Below are 21,628 nucleotides of genomic sequence, written 5' to 3' on the forward strand. Positions count from 1 at the left end.
ATTCTAATTTTCTGATATGATGAATTTGAGATTTTCATTTGTTGTCATTTGTAATCATCAAAATTAAACGAAATAAACATTTGAAATATATGAGTTTGTATGTAATGTATGAATATAATATACAAGTTTCACTTTTGAAATGGAATTACTGAAATCAATCTACTTTTTCATGATATTCTAATTTTATGACCAGCACCTGTAATCAGAATCCTAACTGGAGTCTATCAAAATATCTTGCATTTGATAACATAGAATGTCTAGTTTCCCATCATAATAAGACTGCAGTAAAGTGGGTGTAAGTCCCTGAATAGTTTAAATAAAAGCAGCAGTGGTTTTGATTATGGGTTGGTATTGAAGCCTCTGAGCTCTCACTAATTGTGGTAAAAATAAAATGTTTCAGATTAGTACCAATGCATGTTTTTGCATGACATTCTAGGCATTGGGGCACGTTGCTGATTAAAACATCTCATCTCCTTTTTCTCCAGATCATAAAGGATCAGAAGCTGTTGATTATCGTTGGAGGGATGCTGCTTATCGACTTGTGTATTCTCATCTGCTGGCAGATTGTGGACCCGCTCAGGAGGACCGTGGAGGAATACAGCTTGGAGGTCAGTGAGCGTTGGATTTTTTTTTTTTTTCTCCTCCACGTTCGTGCTCAATTGTTATATTGGCTCTCCTCAGCTCAGAGTGCGATAGTGATACAGGTTCTTGCAAAGAAAAAAGAATCTTGCTTATTTTTGGCATTGAATAAGTCAAAATGTCTTCCCTTTGCTGTCACACGAGCATCTTTGTTGTGCTGGTTATTTTTGGGTCAGGATGTGAGCCATTGCTGCCTCCTGTGCTCATCCCATAGCCGGACATTTGCCAGCTTGGATGGGAGACATTGGCAGGGCCCAGCGGAAAAGAGCCACTTTTATCACACTCTCTTTACAGGAGAGGTCGTGTGGCGTTGAGTAGATATTAACACTGCTATACTCTGAGTGTTAGGAGTCGTCTGAGGTTCTGCGAGATACATACAGGATTAGTCCAGCTGTGCGCCCAGATGGCCTAAATGAAGATAGTCAAGCTCTGACATTTGTGGTTGATGGTGTGTGAAGTGTATTGACAAATTAGTGCCTAAGTGACTGTGGTATTTAAAGCATCCAGACTGAATAGGCATATGTTGCAATTTGGTTCACGTTACAGACTTATATTTTATTTTTTACCTATAATTCTGTATGATGACATATGCAGAGTGAGTTTGTTTGGTATTTTGTCTTTAAGAACCTGCTAATGTTTCAAAAAAGCTGCTTTAAGATGGTGGATAATATACTTGAAGACATTTTTAAAGTATATATGTAAAAGAAGCAGAGAGTAGAGCCCATTTTGTTGTGGAGAAGTATTATTCTGTACGGCTACAGAGTAAAGTGGTAAGATTTTTGCTGTCAGGAGCTATTGGCTGTGAAAGACATTGACAAAGCAACTCTGGGCTTAAAAGAAAGTAATCAAAGTACATTTGTTCAGACTTTTTGATTCAATGTCAGAAAGAGACACAACACAGTAATGTTTTCAGTAGGTTTATTTTTACTTTTTTTTATCAATTTCCATCCTGATGTTGCTATAAAAGTAATACAGAAGTTTAGATTGTTTGCAAGAAACTTGCTTTATGGATAGATTTGCATGTAAATTGTTGGTACATTGGCATAGGGATCCAGTGGGTCCCACAGGGACTCAATGCAAGTCTTATAGGAGTGGAGGGTTTTGTTTTTGCTGTGAGGACGAGCATGGAGTGAAAAAATAAACCTAGCATGTCACTGGATTTTGTAGTTGGCTAGTTTCAGCCTCGGAGATCGAGTCAGCAAATGATTTTGAAAGAAAGATTCAAGCAGGACTTTACAAAAACAAAGCAGCACAAGCCTCACATTTGGATAGTTCTCCATGACAAACATCTCCCTACAACAGCCCCACAAACACCTCCACCACGCATAATCAGCAATGCTTTTATGAACTGATATTAAATTTTATATCACTATGCCTGCTTAGTTTTTTCTTCAGGTGTTTCAAAAGCCTCCTACAGTCAAAAATCTTCTTTGTTTAGCCAAAGTACTAATTTAATTATCCTGTAGAAACGGGTCCAAGATTGCATGTTGTCTGTTACTGCTTCTTTTAAACATGCACCTTTATTCAATAATCTCACAGCTTCTGAATGTATTTACATTTTGACTAAATGAGCATCTTGATTCTTTTTCATAATAAAATATAACAATAGATACAACCCAATCTTAAAGGGTCAGACTTGGTAACATTTACCTTTTATTACATTTATTTCCTTTCATTTTCAGCTTGGGAGCCTAAACTGTATAGATGTACTTTAAGGGCTGGGGCATGGTTCAATGCACCATGTTGCTACAGCAGAGGAAGGGATTTTGGGTATTTATGCAATGGCAGACTCTCAAGCAGTTCTTCAAATAGCCAGTGATGCATAGCCTTCGATAAATAACACTTTACATCAACCAAATGCTGATTGTAAGAACATTAGCGTGAGCCAGAAGGGACTGACAGCCTATCACATCACAAAAAGGGATAAAAAGAGAAATAAATAACTAAAGAGGCATAAATGAGAAACATTAACAAATACATTTATTTAACAATCAAAAACAACACCAACAAGAGTAGCCCATAGATGGATAGATGAATTACATTTTCCTCTTTTAACAAATGTAGAACAAGTCTTTTTTTAACTTTAGTCCAGATTACATTATTTTCCTTTAAAGATCACCAGCCATTGATTCCACTGAGTGAGTTTTTCTTTGCGAGTCATCTTCCAAGTTTCTCAGACATTAGTATGTAGTTCACAAGGCGGCTAACTGGCTCCCGAGAGACCAGAGACTTCAAGAATTAATGGCATCGGTAGATCCTCCTGACCCTTGTGCTAAACAGAGGTAATCGAAAGGTCATAGTGAGAGGCAGGCTCTTTTGTGGATTTTTATGGAAACTTCTTTTGATCATTTTGGACGGATTTTCTTGATGTTTGCTTGCTTGTTGTCAAGGTCCTTGCGGGGATGAAAGGTTGCTCGATGCGGTCTTGCCCCATGTTTGAACTTTATTTATATCTTCATCTTAATGAAAATGGTGTGAAGTGATAAATAGTCCTTATCTAAGAGTAGCAGGCCAGTTTGTTTTTTTTCACTCTTGGTCCCTAATAAAAATGATTCCTTTGGAAGATTTTTTTCTCTACATGTTTCCTGACTTAGACACTCATGCATTCCCTTTTTAATGTACTTGAAGGTATGGCTAGCACAAACATATGACTGTAGACATAGCCGTATTTCCTTTGTGCTGACTGCCACTTACATTTTAAGCTTGCCTTAAAGAGTGAAGCAAAGCTTTACTTAACGTATTCATTTGCGAATGTTGCCAGTGTGTGTAGTAGGGTCCTGATGGAGTATTCACTGACTCTAAGCCATCGGCAAAGAGATTTTTGTGAATCTATGAACCACTGGGTGTAGGAATCTACATTTCCCCTGAGGTTGCGAATCTGCATGCCTGAGCTGACGCATGGGCTCCACATGCTTGCCCAGACTGCCGTATTTCCAGCACCAGCAGCATTGGACCCTTGGGGCAGAGCTAGAGCAGCCTGGAGCTCCTCTGCACTCAGGGCCTGCAGCTCCTGTCAGGTGGGACCAGAAACCAGATGGCAACCCAAATACCTGGAGAGGGGTTAAGTAGAAGAAATGGGCTAAAAATAAACGATACGGTAATGTAGTCAGATTTTTTTTCTGCAGAGTTGGAATTGCAAAAAACGGACAGTTTTGTCCAACATTGAACATTTATGATTTTATCTGAATTCATGTAAGGGTGGCTGGTGAATTATAAAGCCCAGAATTTTAAAACTGAGAAAACTGGTATTTGAGTTGGTGATAAAATTCACAAATATGTCCTCAAAAGATTTTTAGGCATTTGACCTGATTATATTTCTAAGGATGTTTTTGCATTTTTGCACAAAGATTAGTACCATAATTACCATAAATAAAGATTTAGTCTAAATCTTATAGTGAACATAACTGAAAAGCTAGTTTCTTGATAAACTATTTATTCTTATAATACTTCTATTGTTCAGAGCATACCAAACCTTTACCCATTACTGTTTTATATTAAAATCTTACATTGAAATTGTAACTTTGTGATGGGCTGTCTGAGCACAGAAAATGTATTCTTTTTTTATTTTTTCCCAAACCACTAATTTAGAAAAGAATCAGCATATCGGGCATCACCTCCATCAACTACAACACTATTTTTTTCATTTATAGCCCTTTTGTCTCAGCAACTATTGAGACTATCTCTGACAGTGATCGCAGCAAAGGAAAAAGACTATTAGTTTCCCTGTTTCTTGTAAGCTATCACATCATACAAGGACAACATTCCCCTGTGACTCTGCTCTTATCTGTTGCCTTTTCCTTTTTTTTGTTTTCAGATTGTCTCCCTCTCTCTGTCTTTTTCAGAAACTCTCCTACTTCCCACTCACATTTCTCCACTGTGAAGAGTTGACCATGGGTGTGCAAAATTGTGTGTGTGCGTGCTGCAGTAAAGGGTTGGTAGTGTAACAAAGCAGTCGTTTTGAAGCAGCATATTGGGGTAGTCCTCTACATTTGTTGTTTGAATCCTCTCAGAGGAGTGGTTTCCTATTGATTCAGAACCAACAAGACTACACGTTGCTTACAAGAGAGCTTGTTGATTTTTCTTTTTTGATTTTTCTTTTATTTAGCTCAGACAGGAATGATAATCAGTTTGTATGGATTCACAGAAACAAACATTTTTTTGTAGTCTTACTTATAGATGAAATGACACGACAAACCACCAGAGTTTACCCACTGCAAAAATGAAAGCAGTCCATCTCTCAGTGTAATCCCTCTGCTGCAAACTAGGCTTAATAAGTTACCATCTGCAAAACTAGGTCATTTCCCTTTGCATCTTTTATGAGCATTAACAAGAAGATGAAGCTGAAGAGTCTGACAATAGATCCTTGCAGAACACTCCATAAAACGTGACAGATTTAGCCCTCTCACAAATAAAGAAGAAAAGAAGGGCCAGAGATTGTGTGGAGAGTTACGTGTCTGAGAGGACAATGGCCCTGGAGTCTTATTTTATCACTGCACTTCAAACCTGCAGCTCTAATTACACTTTCAGATGATATAGTGTACTTTTACCAGACGTGACTCGAGAGCTCGACATTGTCACAACCTTTTAAAAACAAGCCTGGCCTCTCGTTCGTTTCTCCACCGCGCGCCGCACATGAAACACAGCCTCAACATGCCGAATTCAATAAAAAGCTTTTAATGAGATTTACTGTGAATTGGCCATGATGATAATTGCAGTGCTCTCTCATCTCTGAGTGACCCGTAAGCCACAACTGCATGAGGAATATTCTTCACCACCGTGTCCTTCTAGCTCTCTGAAAGCGGGAATCATTCCAGGGATATCCTAAGAATGCTGACGGGACGGCTGAGCTGCAGTGAGCCATCAGATCACATTTGTGGCTCTTTAATAATTAAGCGTTTGTTAATGGGGTTTCTGGCTGCCACCAGACAAACCAGATGTATTGTCGAAGTGTACATGTGTTAGGAATCACACAGGTTTACATTTATTGTTTGTTTTCTGGGTGTATTTATGGATATCATCTTAAATTTTGCTTGGCAGACGTGTAGAATTTGCCAGCTCATGCACGGGCGTGTTATTTATATGTGCCTGTGTTTACGTGATTGTCCTCTCTGGTGGTCCTGAGCAGCGACTCCTGCATAATGAAGGACAAACCGTCAAGAAAGGATGATTAGCATTCTAGTGAATTCTGCTGCAGACCTCCTGTCTTCCCACCCTCTCCTCCCTCCTCTCTGTCATTTTTTTTTCTTTCCTCTCCCCCCCCTCAGCTTGGAAGCTGCAGCAAGCATCAGCGGGCAAGCAAGCTGCAACAGAGTGTTGCAGTGTGGCATCACCATGGCAACGGCCATGGTTCCTGACATTCATAACGTAGAGAGCAGCACTGTTGATTCATGAGACAAAAATAACGTGTTGGGGCACCCACTTCATTATGTTATTTGCTGAGAAGACTTTAAGCATTCACGTAGATTACATGCACTGGGCTGATAGATTATCAGTAACTGGCTTGCACACACACACACACACACACACAGTTATGTTTATGTTTTTGTCCAAACTCAGAGATTTTCCTCAGTTTTACTGCCTCTGCTGCCCCCACCTGTGTGCAATCAGGCTTGGAAGAAAAAAAAAAACAGAGAAAGGGGAAGGCATTTAAACAATCACCTGTTCCTGATGTCGCATCACAGCAAAAGATAGCACGTTATTTTCATGTCATGTGGACATGTTCATGTTACCAGCAGTGATGTGTCACTGACTGTCAGTCAGATTTACACATAAGCCTTCCTTTAAAAAAAACTGCACTGGTAAAATTCATTAATCTGAATATATTTTTGTGTCGTAAACACATTTTTTTAATAACAGAAAAATCCGAATATATCATTTTGATGGCTTGTTCAGGGTGATCTACACAGATGCGAACACAGTAAGTATTTTTGGTTTTCATTTCAGCGCCCAGATTAGAGCATTTTACTGATTAAATAGAGTGAGGCTGGCGAGTTCAGTCACGAGAGAAGGGGTGTCTTTCTAGGAGTGTGTTCATAAGCCTAATGCATTCCCATCCAAGTTCTGTTGTTTCACATTAAAGGTACTCATTGTAAGCTATAAAATAAAACATAAATGTTATCCTGAAGTTGAGCAAATGGTGCAGTTTGACAGTTTACTCCAGTAGTTTTGCAGATATTGATGTGCAGTTCTGAAGTACGGATACACATTGTTGGTCACATTTATTTAAGTGCTTTTTCTCACTTGTTAAGGTCCTTTTTGATGTTCCCACAGGTATGAAGTTTTCTCACATTTAGTTCCTGTTGTGGAAATCTTTATTTACCAAGGACAGAAATACGTGATAAGAGACAAGGCACACCGTAGAATGATCATCAAGTATTGTTTATTGCAGTATTGCAAGGCAGGAAGTATAACACAGAACAGTGTTTATTCTCAGCTACAAAACTTTGTGCACAGTTTTTTCCATCACAGTTCCCTTTCTATTCTTTTTTCCTCCTTGCCTTTTTTAAGAATGAGATATGTTGTTTTTTTCCAGTCTCTTCTTTTAATTCCTGCAGACACTGTAGGGCATTTCTCCATCACAGTCATGTTAATCCATCCCTCCTTTTCCCTCTTTCCTTCCTGTTTGTCTTCATCTGACCAGATACTTTCTCTTAGGAGCGTGCTGAAAATAAAAACACAAATGGCAGCTTCTTTACTCCGTTTTCCAATTTCATTTCTTCAGGAAAAGTGAGCAACGTCTGAACCCAACTGCAGACAAAGTTTAGTATTGATATGAAAACAAAAAAAGTAATTAGTTAAATATAAAAAAGGGGAAAACATGCCAGCTGAGTTCTTTGAGATAAAAAGATCATTAAAGACAAAATGTGTCTTCCTTTAATAAAGGAATCTGTTGAAGTTAAGGTCAGCCAGACTTTGAGTATGTAGAGGTGTTCAAGGTTTTTCATGTATTTTAAAAAAAGTTTTGGGGTTATTTTGTGCTATTTTAGCCTTTTATTGCTAAAAAAAAAAAAAAAATTCATAAAAATAATAAAAAAAGTCACAAATGAATGAGAAAACATCAGTTATATTACAGGATCTTGCAAATAGAAAAAAGGAAAAAGACTAGTAACAATATGTGAACATATCCAAGTTACTCAAGCCTATACAAAGAAACAAAAAGGGTCAAATGGTCAAACCCGACCCTTTAAATGTATTTTTTTACAAAGATTTTGCTTTGAAACCTTTTGGTAGGGAAGAGTTGGAATATGTTTGCATATGAATTACAAATTATATCTGCTGCATTCCTTATGCATTTTTTTTTATATAAAAAAGAACATTAGTAACCCTAATATGTTGTCTCATCTGTGTGCAATAATGAGGCTGATTTTATTAATCAAATTCCAAAAAAGAAAAGAAAAACCTTATATTACAAAGTTCCAATTTGTCGGTTATTCATTTGAACATTCATTGTTTTAACGTACTTTAGACTTTTTTTAATTAATAGTAAAAACAGCTTTGAATGAACAATAAAAGACCACTTTTGTTAATTTATCTAAAACACCTTAACATGCAGCAAGCTAATAATGTTTTACCAAAACTAACTGAAGTGACAAACTATATTATAAAAAGATAAACTGAGTTTTCTACTTTTTCAGCAGATCTGGTTGTAAATTCTCCAAACCCCTTTATTACCATTCATTCACTCACTCACTCACTCACTCACTCACTCACTCACTCACTCACTCACTCACTCACTCAGTGTCTGCAGGGCTCTTCTTCCTCTCTTTCGGCACACTCGCACGTCTCCCGTTGCACTGCGCTCCCAGTCAACTGTTGTTGGTGTAAATGCCATATGAAGGACACTCCACTCTTGTTTCACTATCAGCATCGGCTGGGAAGGCTGGTGGGGGGAAAAAAAAGAGTTTTTTGTTCTCGTTTCATTCAGCTCAGTTGACATTTAATCTGAAAATGATATTCTTTGCAAAATACAGGCAGTGTTTCTCATGAAATATTCATGGAAATTAAACTCAATCCAGTCTCTTGCTTTCAGTTACAGATTATGCAAAGATTTATTTAGGGGGGTAATTGTGTTCGCAATCAAAGGCAGTGAGATGTTGTGACTTCTTTATTTAGTTGAATGAAGAACAATGTCACAGCAGCGTTGTTCACGCAGCACCAACAGTGTTAAGGTGTTGCAAAAATGGGCTTTGAGCTGTCTTTGTCAGCATTAAGTAAAGCACTGGCTGAGATCAATGCCTTTTCAGAGTAAACTGGGTCATTAAGGGATAACCACCACCCACCTAGGCCTCATCTCATCGACCACCTCTGGAGGGAAGAGGGATTGAAGCGGGAGAAGAGAAGCGAAGGAAACATAGACCTCACACATTCTTGGTGATTTGTACGGCTGTGAGTCTAAGAGCTCGTCTCTCCTCTAAAGGATGATTCAGTATCGTTACACTTGTGTATCATTAGATGGAATCAATTGATAATATTGTCGTTAATTTATGTGGTATTTATGTGACTGTTTCCAACTTTAAAGGCCTGAAGTTCATAATTCTTGGCAAACACACTTCAATATTTGTTTGGGGCTCAGAGCAGCTTGGTATCTTTGTCACAAAATGTTATGTTATGTTGAAACCAATACCTTTACCTTGGGACAGCTCGCGTTTCTTTTTAGTTTTGATCTTTTGTTGACAGCAATTACTTAGTTCAAACATTTGATATGTTTACTATGTTCCACTGTGAATAAAATGTGTTTATGAGATTTTGCAAATCATTGCATTATTTCTATTTACATTTTACATGATGACCCAGCTTTTTCACAATTGGGGTTGTGTATCCTTGTTCTTATTTTAGTGCAATTAGCATTTAAAGCGGTTTTGCAGCTGGAATAATATCTTCATACCGTTTGTCTGGTTGTTTTATTGATGCCTGTTCCATCCTGTTTTGAACATGAACATAATAACCACAGTTGGAAATTTAGGGTTGGCTTGTAGAGTTAATAACTAGCTGTCAAAGCACAGCCAATTATGACTCTATTGTTAAGGTTAGTTAAGCCACACCGTCTAGTGATACCATGAATTTGTTGACTCTGTTTTGTGGCGCAGGCCTCTGGAAATAAGTCATTAAAAGTTTTAGTTTCCACAGTAAGCTATATAGAGAATATTTGCCCACTTACTGTTTCCATGCTTTGTTGGAGCGCTGCCGTTTGTCATGTGAAAGACAAGAGTGTACAATGTGTGTTAGCTAACAGCATTATCAGTGAATCATGTGGGAAGGCAGTGTAAGGACTGCTTCAGAAGTTCACTATTTGTTGACACTATAGCTGGTAAATTGGACGTGTGGTTGTGCATGACTGAGCCTGTTCAAGTGAATCTGTCGAAAATGGAATTGGATGGCAGCTTTTGCCTCTCTTTTTTTTTTTTTTTTTTACCTTCTCTCCACCTCAGCTGGCACGGGCTGTGCTGTGTGAATTTTCTCTCCCTCCCTGCGTAACGCACTCTCTTTCTCTCAAGCAAAATAAGCACAGAAAATGATCCTGACCTTCACCATCGCTGGCACCTCTCTTCTGCCGTCCTCTCACTTTTTGCCTGGCCCTCCTTTTTTTTTTTTTTTTGTCGCTGCTCCCCTCCTCCTGTCGGCCCAGACTGCAGTTGCTAGGCAACAGCTGATTGGGCTTGATGATTGTGCAATTTAACAATTAGAAGTTCTTCAAATGAAAAGTAGTGTCAAGAGTTGGCACTCCTACAGCTGAAGCTTTAGCCACAGTGTGGACACTCGGCTTTATGTAAATGCATATGAATAGCAGGCTATATGTCAACACTTGACAGTTCAAAATTGTGTTTGAATAATAAGGGATGCCGTGTGTGATTGTGTGCCACCGGATGATGGTTTTTGTGCGTGTGTTTAGCTGGAACATTACCTGATTACGCCACAATGGTATGCCTGAACACTCACACTCAGCTTCTTTATTTTATTAGATTTCGATCATTATAAACCTTCTTTTTGCCTCCTTTTTTCAGTTCCTACTTTTTCTGTGTCTCCCATCTCGTCTCACGTTTCTTCTTGTGCATACACTTTATCTCTTCTTACGTTTTTTTTTTTTTTTTTGTTCTGTTCATACCACGGAAACTCCATTGAAGGGACCAGACACATCCATCATCTGGCCAAAAAAAATTAGATTACAGCTCAGCTCCTGACATACACATGCACTCATAGTTTAGCAAGAGGCAGCTCTGACTCGTCTGGCCTTAAACGCAAACATAATTAGTTGTAAAATCAAAGACAGTGGGGCTATTGGGCAGTCAGTGTATGTGCTAATGATGACGTACATCCTGTAAACCTCTACTTGATGTGTGAAAAGCTTGGGGCAGTTTGGAAAGGCTGGTCAATAGTAGTTTATTCTGCTATAAGTGACCTCAGCTGGCATCTTTATTTGGCTTAATATACTTCAGCCAAGACTTGAACAAGATAAACTATCCTTTTTTTCCCTTGCAGTAGGTGGCTGACTGTGCTGTAGTTATGATTATAGTTTTTGATTGTCCCCCAGTTGGGACATCATTAACTAGAAACTAGTGCTGGGCAATAAAATCTCCATAATCTGGGGCTTATTGTGATCCACTATTTTTAAACTGAACTGTATAAGGTGTAAAAGGAATCAGTGTGATGACTCATATTTTTTTTTTGTATGGATGTTTTTTTTTTTTCCTGGCAAATCTCAAAGTCAAACTTCATACTTCCAACCAGGCAGTTGCACTCATAAGCTGTTTCTCCTTTTGTGGCCAAGCTTTTAGACCTTTACAAAGGAAAAGAAAGAAAGAAAGAAATCTGCTTGTAACAAGAAAACCCGAGAAAGGCACTTCAAAATTAAATAAATGAAAATGTACTTTTTTCTGCCATGTTTGTATTAAAAAACTAATAAAATAGATAAATAGGAGTAGAATTGTGCGGAAACTGCAGAGGTACATTATGTGACGAAGTAAAATCACTAAAAATCTGTCATATCACTGTTGGCTGGTTGGCAACCATTTTTCTCACTGAAATATTACAACACTGGTAGTCCTTTCTCTGAAAACAAACCCAAAAAACCTGTCATACTTTGAATTCAATGTCTTAATGAGATTTCCACAAAGACTTAAAACAAATTTCCTTCGGTGTTCAGCTTCTTTAAAATGCTTCTGTAAATGAAGATGGCAGTCGCACGCTTCGTGGCAGATTCGTTTCACATTTTTATTGCTCTGTGTGGACACGCGGAGTTTAAAACATTTCTTTTTTTTCTTTAGCCGTGGATGACATTTAAAGTGGCGAAATAAATTTGCGATGCCGCCGTCTTCTTTGGCAGTGCCTTTACAATGTGTTTCAAAGATGACCATGTTTTGTTCAATGACTTCCCAGTCAAATTTGATCCACTGCTAGACGATAAATTTAGTGCTGTTATTTTTTTCAGAACCACGTTGTTTTTTCTTTAACTGGCTCAAGTTTGCAGTTTTTGTGAGCGATGTGTTATCTCATATTGTTGAGTTAATGCTGCTCAGCGTCAGCAACACTCTTGACCTCCGAAACAAAGCACCAAAGAGACCCCGTGACACAACATGAGGAAAAGGGTCAATTAAACAAAGGTTAATCACTGACCTCACATGGTCCCCCTCTGTTCACATACATGCACAGATCCAGGATAAGCACAGACACACCAGTGCAAATACTCTAATGCTTTGAGTAGTCAGGTTTACAGTAAGAAGCAACTCGAAGGTCAGCAAGTGATGGTGAGAGGAGAGCACTTTACTACTGCTTGTACAAAGTAGCAGCGCTGCCTGAACGCTATGAGCCCGAGAATACAAATACGTTCAGTTAAGTGGATGAGTTCCTTTACACAAGACCTTGAGCCTTCGGCCTACTGCAGAATTTCCACTAACAGTGTAAAGATGTGAGGACGGCAGGACAGAGGAAGAGTGACGGGGGATTCAAGGAGACTCGGGGGACACACAGAGTGGAGAGGAGAGTGGGAGCAAGATGAAAAGGGGCTGAGGAAAGAAGCATGAAACACCGCAAAAGACGCTGGAAACAGAGATACACAAGGAACTACAGAGTGGGTGCATAAGCAAAATAATAAATTAAAACACAGCTTTTGCAAAAGTGAAAACATTAGGGACGTCCAATTTCATGAGAGACGGTGTGTGAGGATGAAAGAGAGAAAAAGGGGTGTCCGGGCTGCTTATCACTCCGCTATGGGTGACTTTGATTAGTGCTTGGCTGGGAGAGTGTGAGCAAGTTAACAAGGTCAAGTAATAAAACCTACTGCTGCTACAGCAACCTGGCTCTGCATCTGTGCTTCGAACTTACAGAATATTAGATGGATGGATGGATGGATAAGCTTGACCATCCACTCAACCTGAAGGTCTGTGGTGTAAATTTTGTCACCTGTACCTTTCTGCATGAGCTCAAAGTTTTGGGCCTGTGTGCACCAACAATGATTGTGAGAAAATAAGTCGCATCCCAAAGGTGGCACCAAGTAGATGTCTTGTGTCTATTGGTTAGGAAAAGGGTAAAAAAGAGGTAAAAACAGCACTTTGTAACACCAGTTTTTCACATGTAACATGTTCACTTTTTTCCCCACCAATAACAAATCATGTTTTTATCTTGTTTTGTGGAAACAAGGACTCTGGGGAAAGAAAGAGTGGCATTTGAGAAAAGAAAAACAAGACCAGGCTGTTAGGGCGTTTTATGAACTTAAATTTTTTTAATCATATGGCACAGACATCACAAATGCTAAATAATATACTCATAGCAGGATGACTAAAATTAACCCGTTTTGTACAGTTTTTCTACAGTAGCTGTTACATACAGTCCTTTTATTGAAGCTGTCAGAACAGGTGGCAGTGCCCTCGCTTCATGATTCCTCAAAACATTAAGTAATATCTTCCATACAGTTTATAAACCAGTGCAGTTTGTTGTCACTCAGTCAGTTTTAATGGGATATTCTGTACATGTAGTAAATAATCTGCTGCCTTCTGATCAGCTTGTGATGATGGTTGGTTCTGATCGGTTCTGGCCCGTCTGACTGACGTATTAGATGTTTGATTGCATGTGAAATTCACCTCACTGTCCTTCTGTTTAAATCATGTCATTTTCCTACCTGTCATTTTCATCGACAACCCTTCAAAAACCCCAGAGGATTGTGTATTTTTTTTTTTTTTTTTTTTTGGAACATTGTGAGTGGAACAAAGTAAGATTGGATTTGACCTGTGTGAATTTTCTGACTTTGATCTTTGCTTGGATTCTTTTTCTTTTTTTTTTAATCACTAAACCTGTGCACTTTTTGCTCAGCAGTTAAAAAATTAATATGGCTTTAGGCATTTTTAAAAATGCTTTTTAAATTAAATGAAGGGTTGGTGTAGTGGATGGGGGGAAGGGGGTGGTATTGGAAGAAATGGCTATAACTAAAGTGATTATCTGATGGAAATGAAAAGCCTAGCATTCCTCAAAGGAATCATATCACCCATCACCCTTCGTGTCAGAGTTTTAAGCCAAGATCATATGTTGTGAAAACATGAAATTGTAGCCGTTTATGTAAGGGTACGTGCAAAATGGCAAGATGTCCCATTCACAATGCGTTAGGAATAACTCTCAGCTACTACCACATGACACTTCAGCTCAATAACTATAGAAGTGATTGAATTATACCAGTTTACTCCAAATAGTCTATGGGAAAATTTTAAACAAAGATCTATTACACTCAGAATAACTGTTAGGGATCAGTCTCAGCTGCTACTACACCAAATTGTAGTTAAATATCTGTAAAATTGACCAAATTGTCGCCATTTTCGTTTGTTTTTTTAACATCACTTGGCTGTGGCAACCATTATGAATTAGGTTGATTGCCTGATAGTTTCATTAAAATTCATTCAGTAGTTCATGAGACATTTTGCTAACAGATATATGAACACATGTGCACACAGATCAAACAAGCAGAGGCACACACGTTATCATTATTGCCCACATTAACCATACTCCAAGTAAATCACAGATGATTAATAACAAACAGGACAAGCTAACATGATTGCACCTTATCTCATTATAATATTGGACTCCTGCAAAGAGAACTCATCCCCCAACTTCACTGTATTGCAGCTAATAGTTATCTTTTTCTAATGTACCAGTAAACAAGTCATAATTGCAGTGCTCTTTACACTCCACTGATGGTAATAAGATGTCCTCAGGCCTGGTCTCAGCTCTCTTCTGTCTCTCCGTGTGTCAGCAGCAGCCATGTCTGCCACACAAAAAGCTTTCAGAAACACGGAGAGCAGAGAGGCATTCTGGATGTCCTGGATCAATACAATCAGAAAGTGTCTGATGGGAATGGAGGCCGTTAGCTATATGGCAGGACATCAAACGAGCACATTTGGTAGCTTTCTTTTTGCCTCTTAAAGTGACAGAATACTAATTTTTATCGCCCACCACCAAAAGTGGCATAAAAGTCAGTGGGTGATATGCATTCCTTTAAGGAATTCTAACTTGATTTATGTCTCCTCTCCTTGTAGACACTATAGCTTTCCACTATTAGTATGGAGGCTAAAGCTCCACATCATGTGTTTAGCATGATTGCGGATTTACAAGCCAGCATTCTGTTGCATTTCACATTGCACACGGCCGTCATTTAAATTCTTTCATTGTTACGCTTTTTATCGTCACTATAAGCATGACAGTAAAAACATGCTAACAGAGAAAAGGTCCAGGGCAGCAAATGGTTGTCGGAAATTGCGGCCTTTAATGACAAATTACCTGTCACGTTCGAGCTGCCCGTTTATTTCTGTGTTAAATCATCTGATTGCTTCTCTGTGGCGCATTGCACATTATCAGCTGCAGCGAGGCAGGCGCTCTCTGTGTGAGATCTGAATGGTGAGATGTGTCACTGTGGATTAGCGAGGGAGCAGCCACGCAGAAGAGGTGTTAGGAGTCCATAAAGGAGAGAAAGAGCAAGAGGAGGGGACGGAGACGATGAAATGGGGAGAATGAGATCTTCGAATGCTGTAAACAGAATCCACTGATCGCCAGATAGTTTAGACGCGCGTGTTTTGAGCATTATACTTATCGCTGGCTTTTGTGAAAGCAGTACTTTTGTGTGTTAGCAGCAGAGGCGGCGGCGTCCTGCAGGCATTCCAACCCCCCAATTCTGCACATACCCACCCACCCAGCCTCACTGACAGCCATCTGTCTGGTAATTAACCTGACTGATACTCTGAGCCAGCCTTGAATCTCTGTGTGTGTGTGTGTGTGTGTGTCCAGCTGTGTTTTATTCAGGCTCTGATCCTAATGGGTCTGTGCTCAATGTGTGGTGTTGTATGTCCATGGTCATTGTGGAGATACAGTATAAACTGATCCAGTCCTAATCTGATAAAAACAAATGTCATGAAGACAGTTGAGTCGTGCAGATAGCTATGCTCACGTCTTTGTGTGCATGTGTGTGTGTGGTTATTTGGCTGTACTAATAGCAAAAAAAAAATCTCATAAATCACTGAATGGCTTTGAATGAAAGTTTCAGAAATTAACCACTGGGTTGTCATCTACACCTGATTGACTTTTGGAGTCAGCCAGACTCAAAAATGGCCACCAATGCAAAGCAAAGCAGTTTTAGCAAACACAAAAATTGCTATAATGCAGCTGATTTTACAGATATCGTGCTCGAATTTGGTGTGGTAGTGGCTGACATTCATTCATAACCCATGCACCAATGCGTGAACTGATCATGCAAGATCATGTGAGATTGCAATATTGCAAACAATGCTATTTTCAAGGTTTGACTAATACTACAATAACTCAGTATCTTCTCATCATAAGATGAGCTTAGACTAAGATAAAAGGCGGCGGGTGATATGCATTCCTTCAAGGAATGTAAGGCCTTTAATTATTGAAAGAAAGTAGGAGATAAAGCCTTACTATAAAATCCAAACTCCCCCTGCACTGCAATGATGGGAGGGGCATGGTGAATATATATATGAATGAGAGAGAAAGAGTTGCCCTGCAGTTTCAAAACAGCTTAAACAGCAGTGGAGTGTTTTTTTTATATACAGCAGAGTGTCTGCAGTGAGGAGTCAGGTTGCGAGCACCCAGGGAAAAGCTGCAATACTCCTTTCATTCATACAGTATGGTGTACATTACTAATAACTATTACCAATAACAATGCTTTTTACACTTGCATACACAATTTTTTTTTCCACACATACAAATACGAGGACAGTTTGCGTTCCTTCGAAAGTCGTTGCTATTGATTCGTCCTCCGATTAAATGTGCTGCCGTGTCCTCAGAATGAGATTCACGTAGCCGCAAGAGCCTGATTGGACTGCAGAATCAATAAGGTGGCGGAGAAATGGAGAGACGAGAGATGGGGGGGGGGGATAGAGAGACGGACAAGGAGAGAGGTATATTTGCTGTTCTTCATTACACCTATAAAAGGAAAGAAATGAGAAGTGGCAGCGAGGGAGTGGTAACATTTTGTTTCAGAATAAAGGCCCCACTCAGCCCTCCGGGTACTTTGCATCTTTCAGCTGCAACTATAATGTAGTGAAATTTAAAATCGAAGATGTTCATCCTTATTACAGGGATGAGGTGTATAAGTTTTCAGTAATAAGATGAAGACATTTTTATAACAGAAGGCGACAAGGGCAGCTAACTTTCACAGTGGGAATTTTGACCTTGTATATATATTTATATATTTTTTTAAGACTGAGGATGAGCACTGAAGGCGAGCGTTACACTGAGGGGACATACAACCCATCAGAGGGCTCATCTGTCTGAGAGGCTGGCTATAATTAACACGGCTTTGGTTTTTAATTAATTTGCCTCAGTCAAAGAAACTCTATTCTTCCATTTTGGACTGAAGTGTTTAAGAAGACATGCTTGCATTTCCTTTCTCCCGTGTTTTCTTGTAATAATGTTTTTGTGCGTCTGTGTGTTCGTTTATCTGTACCATCGGCAAAATATTTCACGAACCACTGAAGGGTTTTTAATGAAACTTTCAGAAATTAATCGTTGGACGTACATCTATAACTGATTGACTTTCAAATTTAACCCAATTCAAGGTGGCTGCAGCCAGCTGACTCAAACAAACCCATAAAAAATGACTACAACTCAGCCATTTTATAGATTCTAAGCTAGAATTTGTTGTGGTACTAGCTGAGAATAGTTCCCAAAACCAACAGATTGCATAAAATATTGCAATATTGCATGAGATCAATGTTATTTACAAAGTTTAATCAAAATGGCTACAACTGCCATTTCTCAACAGAAAATGGTCTTACCCAAAAATTCTGTCACGAATGGTGGCGGGTGATATGCATTCCTTTCAAGGAATGTTAGGCCTTTAATTTTAATGTTCAAGTTTGTGCCATCTTTAATGCATCTTTATCCTGATGAGCTATCGTCCTGAAAAGAGAGCAGACATCACTGTATCCTGTATTTTTTAAATGTCACTCTGATCATCATCTTTGCCTGCAAGGGAATGCGCCAACCCTGCAGTGCCCTCCAATGGTGGGTCCATGCCCAGGGAGGACGCAGCAGCACCTGGTGATAATCCCGATGGCCAAACTCAACCAGCTGAGCCCTGAAAACAAGCACCATCTGACCATCTGATGATGATAATAATATCTCTGACACACAGCCAGCTCCATGTGGCAGCAACATGAGAGAGACTATTATTCTGCTATGCCAGTGTTCTCTTATCGTCTGTCCCCCGTTTGACTGGTCGGTGCTACATTTTGTGGAAAAAGATCGTTCCCTCTGAACATGTGGGTGAGAAGTCTAAAAGCACAATGCAGAATACTCACCGAGGTGAAAGAGGAACATCGTATTAACAGCTAAAGGTGAAGAGGACTCCCTCGTGCTGCCTTTTGGTTCAAGAAACATGATTCAGATGGCCAGACACCATAATGAGAGGCGTCTGCTTTACTACAAATAAATAAATAAAAACATATCATAGGAAGGCAGATGCTGGACTACACAGCAGCATGAAAACATGACGCCTAAAGGGGAGACACAGTGGAGGGAGTGGCATGATGCTGCTTCTGTTGCAGAACTTGTCATCACTGAAAAAGGAACTCCGGCTGAATATAACTGAATATAACTGAGCCAAAGCAGCTCTGAGAGAATTTGCTTCTACAAAGGGGAAACGGAAGGCTATTGCTCTAAATGGGAAAATTGAATGATTAAACTGTTCTGTGCATCCTTAGTACAGCAATAACTCAAACACGTCAGGCAGAAACATTAAGACACTTTATATAACAATAAATTATGAAGCAATAGAGGTTTAGCATGTGAGATCATTGTTGGTGACCTGCCCGCTGAGGGGCAAGAAGACTCCTGATAACCATCAAAAAATGTAACCAAGATGGGGAAAAATTGATGTTGGCATCCACGGCACTAACAAATTAGCAAAAATGTGGGGCTAAAGAGTAAACAAAAGAGAAACCAAATCATAAATACAACTGGAAACCTTAATCAGAAACATGGATTTGCAGAGAAAAACTGTCCATTAGGTTTCTAAAGTAAAAAAGGCAATTTTACAAGATTTTAGCCAAATACAAATCAACAGTGTCACTCAGTGTGTAACTTCTATCATCCATAAAGTGAGTGGCACAAAGTTTAGTAATTCAGTCTCCTCAATCGTTGAAATATTTTGCAAAAAAATAAAATGACTACACAAATGAAGACCAGGCACAGATGTACCTGTATCTGAGTCTTTTGGGTGCAAACCTTTTAATATCAACAGTTGCTTTTTCCCCTCAAAACAGGGTTTGTACCAGGTGCAAAGCCTTTGTATATCTGGGACCATGTGTCCTGATGACAGCAAATGGGTGCTATTAAATTCCTCTGAAAGGCACCCAATGATACAGTTCGATGTGCTTTCATCCTTTTTCATAGTAATAATAATAATAATAATAATAATAATAATAATAATATCTCTATATATTTTCCTGATTTAACTTGGAACTGAGAAAAATCTCACATCTGCGAAGAACCAGTGAGCTTGTTTTGTGAATTACTGCAATATGTTATGGAGTGCTGAGAAAATAGGCTAAAATTGGATGAAAATAAAGTGTCTGCATACATTTCTGTGATTCAGAGGTCTTGTGTGTTAAATCAAAGGCAGCTTTCTCATCTATAGAGTCACTCTTATTCAAACTGAAAATGTTTCTAAAATTTAGTTTTCAGCAACAGATGTGACTCCAGTCTTATTTAAATCGGTTTCTGAGATTTAATACCATACAATTGGTAGTTTCAGAACTTACAGGGAACAGAATTTGGCTTTACTCATATGCTAGGAGACAGGATTTGCTATTGATATTTTTATTTTGCAGTCAAGTTGTCAGGTTTACTGAACAACACTCAAATACCAAATAAAAGGAAGAAAAAAACATAGTTTTTGATTTTGGAACATTTACCAATAGTACAGCTTCAATTCAAAGTGTCTGGAATATTTTTTTTTGCATTGGTTCTTCTTTCTAAAGAGCAAATAATTGAAAACAAGGCCACGAAATCCCCCCACAGAATAACACAGCCACCAGTCCTGTCCCTGAAGAGGTCAGAGGGTTCTGGTTTTTCCTTTAATTTGTCACTCTTCTGTATTTACTCAGATATCAAAACGCCAAGGGCACTCACTCCAGTATAATAATCAATAGCCGTCTTCTCTGCTCTGTCTGAGACCATAGCTCACCTCTGTGGCTCAGGTGGGATCCTCCTCTGGTGTGATTGGTACAGCTGCAGCATTCTTCACTCTGACTGGTCAGTGTCCTTGGGGAGGCAGGCAGTGACAGCTGAAGTAATTGATTTTTTTTTTAAAACTTCTATAGATTTCCTGCCTGCTGCTGGTGTTGCAGAGGACTGATCAAGCTGTACTATGCACACACACACACACACACACACACACTGCTGTATCTCAATTACATGCACGCATGGTAAACAAAAACAATGCACTGCAGGGCACTGTCCCTGTGTACATCAAAGCCTGCCTGCACAAAGCATCATTGTGTGCAGAGGTATCACAGGACTGCAGGAGCCGAGTTGCCGTTTCTCCTTGGGCACCGGTTGCCAAACATAAGGTATTGTGTTTGTCAGAGCCAAACTTTAGCTAGGTGGAGAGATGCCCCTGGGAGTATCTGACTCACCCAGGCCAGTGTGTGGACGTGCGCACGTATGTGTGTACACAGGCCTGTGTGTCTTCCATTCGGAGGCTGTGAGGTGCTGACAGGGCTGTCATTTTAAGCCAATGGCGTTGAACTCATTGTGTCAGCTCCTTCAGGCAACTATCAGTGAGCCTATCATAAAACTCTCTCCTACTTGCCCTCAGTGGGCCTTACTGGCCATGTTCTTGTCACTGCTTGCCCCAAACATGTGTGCATGGACATGTGAGGTGGGGATGGGGGGGATGGGGGGGACGACGACGACGACATTTGTTATTGTGCCTCTGCAGCTGTGCCTGCATATTTGTATGGTTGCCCACGTTTGTGTATTTATTCGAGTGTGTGCGCTTCCTTCCTGCTCTCTGGGTGCATGATGGAGCTCCAGCAGAGCACTTATGCATTCCTGCATCATTAGGTCTCTCCTCAAGGTCAAGCATGAGGCTGGACCCCACAGGAGGAAGACTGAGAGCAGACAACAGAGAATAGAGGAAAAAAAAAAAAAAGAGAGAGGAGAAATGCGTAAAAGGAACTGAAACAAAGCTGTGTAAAAAGAAAAGAAAAAAAATGAAATATGAGGCTAACTGAGAGGAACGAGTGAGAGGAGAGATTTCAAGGAGACTTAAACATTTCTCCAGAAGCACAAGGTGCTTACAAGGTTCTACACAGCACAAAAAAATGCTTGCAGCTGTATTGTCAGCATCAAAAACGCTTCAGGTAATAAAACTGCCACTGAGGTGGACTGATTGAGGTCGAATATTACCCGAGGAGAGATCTTTATCAAAAAACGGACCACTGAAGAATTTAATAATAAATGGGCACTAATTGGACATTTTTCCCAC

At 39.5% G+C, this 21,628-nt stretch overlaps 1 protein-coding gene across 3 annotated transcripts in view; it reads left to right on the plus strand.

The window, feature by feature from the left end:
• gabbr2 (gamma-aminobutyric acid (GABA) B receptor, 2) overlaps window positions 1-21,628 on the plus strand; it is a 198,531-nt gene that overhangs the window by 145,337 nt on the left and 31,566 nt on the right. For all 3 annotated transcript variants that reach the window (XM_025007703.2, XM_025007704.1, XM_017426373.3), the window contains one exon: window positions 486-608. In XM_025007703.2, the coding sequence (XP_024863471.1) occupies window positions 486-608 (123 nt within the window). The remainder of the gene's footprint in view (window positions 1-485; window positions 609-21,628) is intronic.

This window comes from Kryptolebias marmoratus, linkage group LG5 (genome assembly GCF_001649575.2).
Source record: "Kryptolebias marmoratus isolate JLee-2015 linkage group LG5, ASM164957v2, whole genome shotgun sequence".
In the NCBI taxonomy this organism is placed as follows: domain Eukaryota; kingdom Metazoa; phylum Chordata; class Actinopteri; order Cyprinodontiformes; family Rivulidae; genus Kryptolebias; species Kryptolebias marmoratus.